Source organism: Bombina bombina, unplaced genomic scaffold (genome assembly GCF_027579735.1).
Source record: "Bombina bombina isolate aBomBom1 unplaced genomic scaffold, aBomBom1.pri scaffold_1285, whole genome shotgun sequence".
NCBI lineage: Eukaryota > Metazoa > Chordata > Amphibia > Anura > Bombinatoridae > Bombina > Bombina bombina.
Genome location: NW_026511696.1, coordinates 17,557 through 29,752, shown reverse-complemented (window position 1 = coordinate 29,752; position 12,196 = coordinate 17,557). Strand labels below are relative to the sequence as shown.

The window sequence follows — 12,196 nt, the reverse complement described above, 5'->3', positions numbered from 1 at the left end:
CCATAGGAAACAATTTTTTAAATATGGGGGGAGGGACGAAAGGTATACCGGGCCTTTCCCATTCTTTATTTACAATGTCCGCCACCCGCTTGGGTATAGGAAAAGCTTCTGGGAGCCCCGGGACCTCTAGGAACTTGTCCATTTTACATAGTTTCTCTGGGATGACCAAATTCTCACAATCATCCAGAGTGGATAATACCTCCTTAAGCAGAGCGCGGAGATGTTCCAACTTAAATTTAAATGTAATCACATCGGGTTCAGCTTGTTGAGAAATTTTCCCTGAATCTGAAATTTCTCCCTCAGACAAAACCTCCCTGGCCCCATCAGACTGGTGTAGGGGCCTTTCAGAACCATTATCATCAGCGTCGTCATGCTCTTCAGTATCTAAAACAGAGCAGTCGCGCTTACGCTGATAAGTGGGCATTTTGGCTAAAATGTTTTTGATAGAATTATCCATTACAGCCGTTAATTGTTGCATAGTAAGGAGTATTGGCGCGCTAGATGTACTAGGGGCCTCCTGAGTGGGCAAGACTCGTGTAGACGAAGGAGGGAATGATGCAGTACCATGCTTACTCCCCTCACTTGAGGAATCATCTTGGGCATCATTGTCATTGTCACATAAATCACATTTATTTAAATGAGAAGGAACTCTGGCTTCCCCACATTCAGAACACAGTCTATCTGGTAGTTCAGACATGTTAAACAGGCATAAACTTGATAACAAAGTACAAAAAACGTTTTAAAATAAAACCGTTACTGTCACTTTAAATTTTAAACTGAACACACTTTATTACTGCAATTGCGAAAAAATATGAAGGAATTGTTCAAAATTCACCAAAATTTCACCACAGTGTCTTAAAGCCTTAAAAGTATTGCACACCAAATTTGGAAGCTTTAACCCTTACAGTCCCTGGTATCTGCTTTGCTGAGACCCAACCAAGCCCAAAGGGGAATACGATACCAAATGACGCCTTCAGAAAGTCTTTTCTATGTATCAGAGCTCCTCACACATGCGACTGCATGTCATGCCTCTCAAAAACAAGTGCGCAACACCGGCGCGAAAATGAGGCTCTGCCTATGATTTGGGAAAGCCCCTAAAGAATAAGGTGTCTAAAACAGTGCCTGCCGATATAATCTTATCAAAATACCCAGATTAAATGATTCCTCAAGGCTAAAAATGTGTAATATATGAATCGATTTAGCCCAGAAAAAGTCTACAGTCTTAATAAGCCCTTGTGAAGCCCTTATTTACTATCTTAATAAACATGGCTTACCTGATCCCATAGGGAAAATGACAGCTTCCAGCATTACATCGTCTTGTTAGAATGTGTCATACCTCAAGCAGCAAGAGACTGCTCACTGTTCCCCCAACTGAAGTTAATTCCTCTCAACAGTCCTGTGTGGAACAGCCATGGATTTTAGTAACGGTTGCTAAAATCATTTTCCTCATACAAACAGAAATCTTCATCTCTTTTCTGTTTCAGAGTAAATAGTACATACCAGCACTATTTTAAAATAACAAACTCTTGATTGAATAATAAAAACTACAGTTAAACACTAAAAAACTCTAAGCCATCTCCGTGGAGATGTTGCCTGTACAACGGCAAAGAGAATGACTGGGGTAGGCGGAGCCTAGGAGGGATCATGTGACCAGCTTTGCTGGGCTCTTTGCCATTTCCTGTTGGGGAGGAGAATATCCCACAAGTAAGGATGACGCCGTGGACCGGACACACCTATGTTGGAGAAAAACAATTAAACATGCCAGCAAACGTTTTATATTACACTTTTATAAGAGTATGTATCTCTATTAATAAGCCTGATACCAGTCGCTATCACTGCATTTAAGGCTTTACTTACATTACTTCGGTATCAGCAGCATTTTCTAGCAAATTCCATCCCTAGAAAAATATTTTAACTGCACATACCTTATTACAGGAAAACCTGCACGCTATTCCCCCTCCGAAGTTACCTCACTCCTCAGAATATGTGAGAACAGCAAAGGATCTTAGTTACTTCTGCTAAGATTATAGAAAACGCAGGCAGATTCTTCTTCTAAATACTGCCTGAGATAAACAGTACACTCCGGTACCATCTAAAAATAAACTTTTGATTGAAGAAATAAACTAAGTATAAAACACCACAGTCCTCTTACGACCTCCATGTTAGTTGAGAGTTGCAAGAGAATGACTGGATATGGCAGTGAGGGGAGGAGCTATATAGCAGCTCTGCTGTGGGTGATCCTCTTGCAACTTCCTGTTGGGAAGGAGAATATCCCACAAGTAATGAATGATCCGTGGACTGGATACACTTAACAAGAGAAAGAAGAAGTTTCAATTTCTAAGAACTCGCTCAGTAAACAGCATGAGATTTTTATATAACATTAGGATTGGACATCTGGCACGTCTGAGATGGGGGAATGGATAGGGCAGAGATCTGACTCCTGAGGGTACTAACCAAAAAACCCTTATCCAAGCCTTCCTGGAGAAAGACAACTCCCAGGAATCCTTACCCTACTCCAAGAGAAACCCATGGATTGCACCGCTAAATCTTATGGAAAACTTTCCAGTAACTGGCAAAAAAGCCTGACATGTTCTCAAAGACCAAGTCAGAAAAACCACGCTTAGACCAACTAAGCGATCAAAATCTAAGCAGTCAGCTTTAGAGAAACAAAAATAAAACGAAAGATGGAACCCTGATTCAAAGGATCTTCTTCAGAGTCAGTCACCAAGGAGGGAGAGGAAGCCATTACTCCAGGTCTGCATACCAGATCCTGCAAAGCCACGCAAGAGCTAGTAGAATAACCAACTCTCTCTCCTGTCTGATACACGTCATAACAAGCGCGACTTTGCGCCAAACAAAAAAACGTCAATAAAGACGCAGGAAATGAAGAAACTTTGAGCCCTCGCGAGCCTAGATTTACCTGCAAAAATTTAAGGAAAAAACAAGTCAAATTGGAAAAGAAAGAAAAAAAAAAAAAAAAAAGACTAAACCCCAGGTAAGAAAATTTTAAAAAATAACTTCCTAAAATATCATTCTCATACTGAAACTGTTAGACTGCAAAGGGAAATACACCTAGACCTGACTCATGGCAAATATAAGTAAATACATATATTTAAAACTTTATATTAATACATAAAGCGCCAAAGACAGCTGATAGTGTATTAAATAATGATACATACTTACCGAAGATACCCATTCACATATAGCAGACAGCCAAACCAGTACTGAAAACTATCAGCAGAGGTAATGGTAGAGTATATCGTCGATCTGAAAAGGGAGGTAGGAGATGAATCCCTACGACCGATTACAGAGAACTCTTGAAAAGATTTGCCATGAGGGAAACCAAAAAAAAAATCAACAGGCAATACTCTCTTCACGTCCCACTGACGTCCCACTGTACTCAGAGTAATTGGGCTTCAGAATGCTTAGAAGCGCTTATCATAGAAGAAAACATAAAAATCAAGCACAAACTTACTACACCACCTCCATAGGAGGCAAAGTTTGTAAAACTGAATTGTGGGTGTGGTGGGAGGTGTATTTATAGGCATTTTGAGGTTTGGGAAAATTTGCCCCTCCTGGTAGGAATGTATATCCCATACATCACTAGCTCATGGACTCTTGCCATTTACATGAAAGAAAATTAATTACTATAGTGTAAAGTGTACTGTGTGCATTAATACTTAGATTAAATACTTAAGGATATAGTGAGCCAGCAACCACGGCTTTTCTCAGCCTTTGAGAAAGCCGTGTGTCGGCGAAATGTACATCAGGCGTGGTCTCTGAGTCCAGTTAATTTGTTTAAGCTCTATATGAGCGACTAATAGCCGCTTCTGTCTTAGACTTAATTGTACTTTTTGGCTGCCTTTGAGCTTGCACCGTAATAAGAGTAATTTGTTGTGAGGGTATACCTCTCTCTTTTAAGTTAATTATTTACCGGTGTTTAGCTTGTGGGTGTCCGGGTATTTTGCAGTCTCTTCAGTTACATTATTTGACAAGTTATTATTTTGCTACGTGGTTGCTGGCTCACTATATCCTTCAGTTTTTAATCTAAGTATTAATGCACACAGTGCACTTTACACTATATTAATACATTTTCATTAAAAGCTACGTTTTATCCATTTCCCTGATAGGGTTCCCTTCCCCCTGCCCCCAATAGTTATATTGCTCCCTTATTTTCTTTGAGTGCTCCTCTGCTGTCCACCTTTTCTCTTTTTGTTGTTTTACTTACATTGATTACGGACAGTGAGCACCCCCCACACATGAGCCCTAATTATTTACTTATATTATTGGCTATAGTGGGGTATTAATAGATATATTCCTGTAACCTTTATTTTTTTTAAAGATAGCTATATGAAACACATGAAATAACACCCTCTAGTGGTGAAAAACTGTCAAAATGCATTTAGATTAGAGGCGGCCTTCAAGGTCTAAGAAATTAGCATATGAAACTCCTAGGTTTAGCTTTCAACTAAGAATACCATGAGAACAAAGCAAAATTGCTGATGAAAGTAAATTGAAAAGTTGTTTAAAATGACATGCCCTATCTGAATCATGATTTTTTTTGGACTTGACTGTCCCTTTAACAATTCAGTCGACTTTAGTATTTAATTAAATATGGTCAAACATTTAAAACATTTATTACAAAACCTTTTTAAAGGGACATTGAACGCACATTATATATATATATATATATATATATATATATATATATATATATATATATATATATATATATATATATATATATATATATATATATATATATATATATATATATATATATATATATATATATATATTTATTTATTTATATATTTTTCTGTAATTTCATTCTGAACTTTTCAGGTCCTGATAGAAATGGACATGGAGAACACTTATTTTACACAGCCTTTGGTTGCAAACTCTAGTGACCTATTTATAACTGTTGCTAATTGGCCACAACAGAGAAGGTAGCCTAAGTTACAACAACATGACAGCTGCCATTGTTTTATAGACACTAAAACCTTTTGTCTTTTTAAACAGCTAATGAAACTAAAAAATACATCTACATGTTATTCTCAGACTAATCTTTTCTTTGAATGCATCATTGTATCTAGCATTTATTTAGTGTTTATTGTCCCTTTAATATAAGTGTTAGAATATTTCTAAGACAGCAAACAAAATCTATTTAAAAGGAAAAAGGAAGGAAGGAACAAAGGGATATAGTTTCCATTTTATTACAGCAAATATGGCTTATTTCAGTGTGAAAACAAAATAGTCATACTCATATTAAGAAGAAATAACTACAGAAGCCTTTAACTTTTTGTAGGAAAAAAAAAAATTACCTTTGGAGATTGTGGTGCCTGTGTGTGAAGAGATGAACCAGCACGATGCCAATACATCTTGATAAAACGATTATTTAGAACAGCTTCAGTACTAGATATTGCTTTTTTAGCTTCCGCGTGCGTTGCAAACTGGATAAGTGCACCTTCTGGATCACCAGCATAAGCAACCTGTACATTAATATTCAGTCAGTACATATATGATGTTAAACATACTTATCTTCAGTGCAGAAGAGAAGGTAGAGCAAGCATTGTGTTTACACTTTTGTATAATAGTTCCGGCTTAAAAAAGCTGTACAATATTTTTTATTTTACTTAAAGGGGCATTCTAATGCTGTAATGAATTAGAACATGTAATTTGTGAATGTAATTTTTGCATCAGTGACAAGTTTACTATGCTTTTAACTCATGCAAAAGGGATAAACACAAAAAGGTAAATTCTCGCTTGGGAAGCATTGAAGGTCATGAACAGGAAACACCCAGTCAGCCAACTAAGAAAAGCAGTCGCATGAACCTGCCAATCACTGCTTGAAGATACAGGTCTTGCGGCTCTCAAGCAGGGCTTAACTTGCGTATTTAACCTCCTTACAGGGGTTAAACACATTGTGAGCTCCAGTCAATAATTTATCAGTACCATTTTTGCATTAGAATATGTATTTAATAAATCTTCACATTGAGTAATAATTATAATAAAACCTGAGCAGGAAAATGCATCAAAATAAATACCATTTGGCTTTCATGAAAAAGAAGTGCACAAAATAATAAACACAACAATCTTAAGACAGACTTGATAAACCCTTACAACTAACTAAACCAGTTTCTAAAATGTATATTTGTTTCTAAGTTTCATACTTCCAGCGTCAACCTCTAAAATAGACACAAAGTGAGATATTACCTGCAAGTTAACCAAGGTACCAAATTTACTGAAATGCTCATTTAGTTTGCTGATGTTATTTAATTCCGGAGGTATTCTTCTTAACTCAAGTTTAGTGTTTTCATTTGTAAACGGAACTTTTTTCTGGAAACCAGGATTGTTCGCTCTGTTGAAAGATGATCTGCAAACCATAAAGTAAGAGTCCAATGAACAAATACATTTTACCAGCAAACAAAGACATACACTGTAAATATATAAACGCACATTACACACAAAGTTGGAAATTTCTGCTAGTCCAGGACTACCAACATTGCAATTGTTTCCCTTAATAGTAAACTATAATGATATTTACATACACACACACAAACGTTTTTAGGTAAACAACAAATTGCGACTTACCAGATAATTTCCTTTCCTTCGATACAGGGAGAGTCCACAGCTGCATTCATTACTTGTGGGAAATACAGAACCTGGCCACCAGGAGGAGGCAAAGACACCACAGCCAAAGGCTTAAATACCTCCCCCCCAGAACAAGAAAACAGTAGGAGAAATATCAGGGTGAAAAAGGTGCCAGAAGAAAACAAAATAAATTTAGGGCCGCCCATCGGAACACATTGGCGGGAGCTGTGGACTCTTCCTGTATCGAAGGAAAGGAAATTATCTGGTAAGTCACAATTTATATTTTCCTTCTTAATACAGGGAGAGTCCACAGCTGCATTCATTACTTGTGGGAAACAATAGCCAAGCTACAGAGGACAATGAATGCTAACGGGAGGGTAAAAAGAAAGGTGGCCCCTAATCTGAGGGCACCACAGCCTGCAAAACCTTTCCCCCGAAGGCTGCTTCAACAGAAGCAAAACCATCAAACTTGTAAAATTTGGAAAAAGTATGTAAGGAGGACCAGGTAGTCTCCTTACAAATCTGATCCATAGAGGCCTCATTTTTGAAGGCCCAAGAGGAAGCCACTGCTCTCGTAGAATGAGACGTAATCCTCTGAGGAGGTTTAAGTCCCGCTGCTCATATGCTAAGCGGATGATACTCCTCAACCAAAAAGAGAAGAAGGTCAAACAGACCCCTACGCTTTCCAGAATAGATAAACAGAGAAGAGTTTGTCTAAATTCCTTTGTAGCCTGAAGATAGAACGTCAAGGCATGAACCACATCCAGATTTTGCATCTTAACGTTCCTTTGATTAAGAAGGATTAGGACATAAGGAAGGAACCACAATTTCTTGATTGATGTTGCGATTTGACACAATCCAAGGAAGAAATACTAGCTTAGTTCGTAGAACAGCTTTATCAGCATGGACCACCAGATGAGGTGGGTCGCATTGCAAGGCAGCAACCTCATGCATAGGCTCAAATGGAGCCCGTTGCAAAACCTTAAGAACAAGAGGTGCATTAGATTTAAACACTGGCCTGATCCTAGACAGAACCTTAAAAGATTGAACATCCGGAATCTCAGCGAGCCTCTAGTGCAGTAAAACAGACAGGGCCGAGATCTGTCCCTTCAAGGAACTAGCTGAGGCGCCCCCTTCTTCAGTCCCTCCTGGAGAAAAGAAAGAATCCCGACAACCTTTACTTTGTGCCAGGACAAACCACGCTCTTTACACCAGAATAAGTAGGTCTTCCACACCTTATGATAGATGTGACGAGTAATCAGATTACGAGCTTGAATGAGAGTATCAATAACCCTCTCAGAAAACCTTCTCTTGGCTAAGACTAAGCGTTCAATCTCCACGCAGTGAGCCTCAGAGAATCTAGATTTTGATGAAGGGGCCTTGTTCCAGCAGATCCCTGCGACAAGGTAACCTCCAAGGAGGAGAGGATGACATCCCCACTAGATCTGCGAATCATATCCTACACAACCACAATGGAGCAATCAGATCACTGACGCCTGCTCCTGTATGATTCGAGCCAACACTCAAGGAAGGAGTGGTAATGGCAGGAAAAAAGAAATTAGAATGAACCTCCAAGGCACCGTTAATACATCTATTAGCTCCGCACGAGGATCCCTGGACCTCGAACCATATCTGGGTAGCTTGGAAATAAGACGGGACGCCATGAGATTTATCTCCGGCGTTCCCACACCTGTTGCATATCTCCGCAAACACTTCGGGATGGAGAGACCATTCCCCCGGATGAAAGGATTGTCTGCAGAGAAAATCCGCTTCCCAGATCTCCACACCCGGAATTTCGATGGCTGACAGCGAACAGTTGTGGGTCTCCGCCACTCCAGAATCCGAGATACTTTCCTCCTTGCTAGGGAGCTTCTCATTCCCCCCTGATGGTTGATGTAGGCCACCGAGGTTATATTGCCTGATTGGAATCAGATACATTGGGACAAACCCAGTAGGAGCCAAGGCTTCAGAGCACTGAATATTGCCGAAAGACTAGAATGTTGAACGGGAGGGAGCTCTCCTCTTGCGTCCACAGGTCATGCGCCTTCTTGGTGCCCCAAACAGCTCCCCATCCTGACAAACTTGCGTCCGTAGTCACAGTCACTCAGGATGGTCTTAAAAAGGATGTCCCTCGGGACAGGTGATCCGGACAGTCACCAAGAGAGCGATTCTCTCGACCGGTTGTCCAGAGAAATCTGTTGACATATCCAAATGATCGCCGTTCCACTGCCTCAGCATGCACAGTCACAACGGCCTTCTGAACACCATGAGACCAATCACCCCCATACACTGAGCCACATATGGCCTTAAAGGGACAGTCTAGTATAAATTAAACTTTCATTATTCAGATAGGACTTTTAATTTTAATCAACTTTCCAATTTACTTTTATCATCAAATTAGCTTTTTTCTCTTGGTATTCTTAGTTTAAACTAAACATAGGTAGGCTCATATGCTAATTTTAAGCCTTTGAGGGCTGCCTCTTATCACATGCTTTTTAAATCTCTTTTCAACACAAAGAGACAGAAAGTACGTATATGGGCCATATAGATAACACTGTGTTCAGGCACAGGGGGTTACTTAAGATCTAGCACAAAACAATGCTAAATGCAAGACAATAGATAATAAACAGTCACAGTCATGTGATCAGGGGGCTGGAAGAAGGTTCCTAGATACAAGGTAATCACAGAGGTAAAAAGTATATTAATATAACAGTGTTGGTTATGCAAAACTGGGGAATGGGTAATAAAGGGATTATCTATCTTTTAAAACAATAACAGTTCTATGGTAGACTGTCCCTTTAAGGAGGTCTGGAGGGCAAAACATGTTAAAGCTATCTTGCAACTTTTCTGGTCTGTTACTGTTAGAAATATTCTCATGTCTATGCAATCTATTATCGTGTCCAGGAATTCTACCCTGGTGCTTGGAATAAGTTAACTCCTTTCTCTATTTATCTTCCCTCCGAGGGATAAAAAAAAAAAACAGAGGAGAGATTACGATTGATCTTCCACCAGACGAAACGATGGTGTTTGTACCAGAATATCGTCCAAGTAGGGAGCTACTGCTACAGCCTTCTGGCGACTGCTAGAAGAGCCCTTAGAACCCTCAAAAAAATTCTTACAGCAGTAGCTGGATCAAACGGAAGTGCAATAAACTGAAAGTGCTGGACCAGGAATGCAAACCTGAGGATCTGGAAGTGTTCCCTGTGGATTGCAGATGAAGGAACACCTCCTTCAGATCTATAGTAGTCATAAACTGCCCTTCCTGAATTAAGGGAAGGATGGAGCTTATGGTCTACATCTTGACGAGGGGACATTTAGACATTTGTTCAGCACTTTAGGTCCAGAACTGGACTGAAAGATCCCTCCTTCTTTGGGACCACGAAAATGTTTGATAGTCACTGGGACAATGACTCCAAAGGAGGACAAATACCTTATGCACTCCAGAAAGGCTTCCCTCTTTCCTAGTCTTGAAGACAGTTTGAGAGGATGAATCTGGCCCTTTGTGGATGAGATTTGAAACCTATCTTGTAACCCTGAGCTATGACCTCCAGGACCCAAGGATCCTGCACGTCCCTGAACCAAGCCACTGAAACAATGACAGTCTGCCCCCTACACGATCCAAAATAGGACCGGGGGCTGCCCCTTCAGGCAAACTTAGTCTCGGCAGGCTTCTTGCTCTGTTTGGCTCTATTCCAGGACTGAGCAGGCTTCCAAAAACTCTTGGTTTGCTCTGGCTTAGCGGAGGCCTCCGACGCAGGGCTTTTATCAGAACTAAAGGAACGAAAAACATAATTTATGTAAGAACTTACCTGATAAATTCATTTCTTTCATATTAACAAGAGTCCATGAGCTAGTGACGTATGGGATATACATTCCTACCAGGAGGGGCAAAGTTTCCCAAACCTTAAAATGCCTATAAATACACCCCTCACCACACCCACAAATCAGTTTAACGAATAGCCAAGAAGTGGGGTGATAAGAAAAAAAGTGCGAAGCATATAAAATAAGGAATTGAAATAATTGTGCTTTATACAAAAAAATCATAACCACCACAAAAAAGGGTGGGCCTCATGGACTCTTGTTAATATGAAAGAAATGAATTTATCAGGTAAGTTCTTACATAAATTATGTTTTCTTTCATGTAATTAACAAGAGTCCATGAGCTAGTGACGTATGGGATAATGACTACCCAAGATGTGGATCTTTCCACACAAGAGTCACTAGAGAGGGAGGGATAAAATAAAGACAGCCAATTCCTGCTGAAAATAATCCACACCCAAAATAAAGTTTAACAAAAAACATAAGCAGAAGATTCAAACTGAAACCGCTGCCTGAAGAACTTTTCTACCAAAAACTGCTTCAGAAGAAGAAAATACATCAAAATGGTAGAATTTAGTAAAAGTATGCAAAGAGGACCAAGTTGCTGCTTTGCAGATCTGGTCAACCGAAGCTTCATTCCTAAACGCCCAGGAAGTAGAAACTGACCTAGTAGAATGAGCTGTAATTCTTTGAGGCGGAATTTTACCCGACTCAACATAGGCAAGATGAATTAAAGATTTCAACCAAGATGCCAAAGAAATGGCAGAAGCTTTCTGGCCTTTCCTAGAACCGGAAAAGATAACAAATAAACTAGAAGTCTTACGGAAAGATTTCGTAGCTTCAACATAATATTTCAAAGCTCTAACAACATCCAAAGAATGCAATGATTTCTCCTTAGAATTCTTAGGATTAGGACATAATGAAGGAACCACAATTTCTCTACTAATGTTGTTGGAATTCACAACTTTAGGTAAAAATTCAAAAGAAGTTCGCAACACCGCCTTATCCTGATGAAAAATCAGAAAAGGAGACTCACACGAAAGAGCAGATAATTCAGAAACTCTTCTAGCAGAAGAGATGGCCAAAAGGAACAAAACTTTCCAAGAAAGTAATTTAATGTCCAATGAATGCATAAGTTCAAACGGAGGAGCTTGAAGAGCTCCCAAAACCAAATTCAAACTCCATGGAGGAGAAATTGACTTAATAACAGGTTTTATACGAACCAAAGCTTGTACAAAACAATGAATATCAGGAAGAATAGCAATCTTTCTGTGAAAAAGAACAGAAAGAGCGGAGATTTGTCCTTTCAAAGAACTCGCGGACAAACCCTTATCTAAACCATCCTGAAGAAACTGTAAAATTCTCGGTATTCTAAAAGAATGCCAAGAAAAATGATGAGAAAGACACCAAGAAATATAAGTCTTCCAGACTCTATAATATATCTCTCGAGATACAGATTTACGAGCCTGTAACATAGTATTAATCACGGAGTCAGAGAAACCTCTATGACCAAGAATCAAGCGTTCAATCTCCATACCTTTAAATTTAAGGATTTCAGATCCGGATGGAAAAAAGGACCTTGAGACAGAAGGTCTGGTCTTAACGGAAGAGTCCATGGTTGGCAAGATGCCATCCGGACAAGATCCGCATACCAAAACCTGTGAGGCCATGCCGGAGCTATTAGCAGAACAAACGAGCATTCCCTCAGAATCTTGGAGATTACTCTTGGAAGAAGAACTAGAGGCGGAAAGATATAGGCAGGATGATACTTCCAAGGAAGTGA

General features: G+C 39.5%; 1 protein-coding gene across 1 annotated transcript in view; it reads right to left on the bottom strand.

Annotated features, from left to right (window-relative positions):
* Positions 1 to 12,196, bottom strand: part of LOC128643912 (RNA-binding protein 26) — a gene marked incomplete at both ends in the record, with an annotated part of 61,805 nt that overhangs the window by 43,404 nt on the left and 6,205 nt on the right. Inside the window, 2 exons of the mRNA XM_053696682.1 lie at positions 5,325 to 5,492; positions 6,217 to 6,376. Of these exons, the coding sequence (XP_053552657.1) occupies positions 5,325 to 5,492; positions 6,217 to 6,376 (328 nt within the window). The remainder of the gene's footprint in view (positions 1 to 5,324; positions 5,493 to 6,216; positions 6,377 to 12,196) is intronic.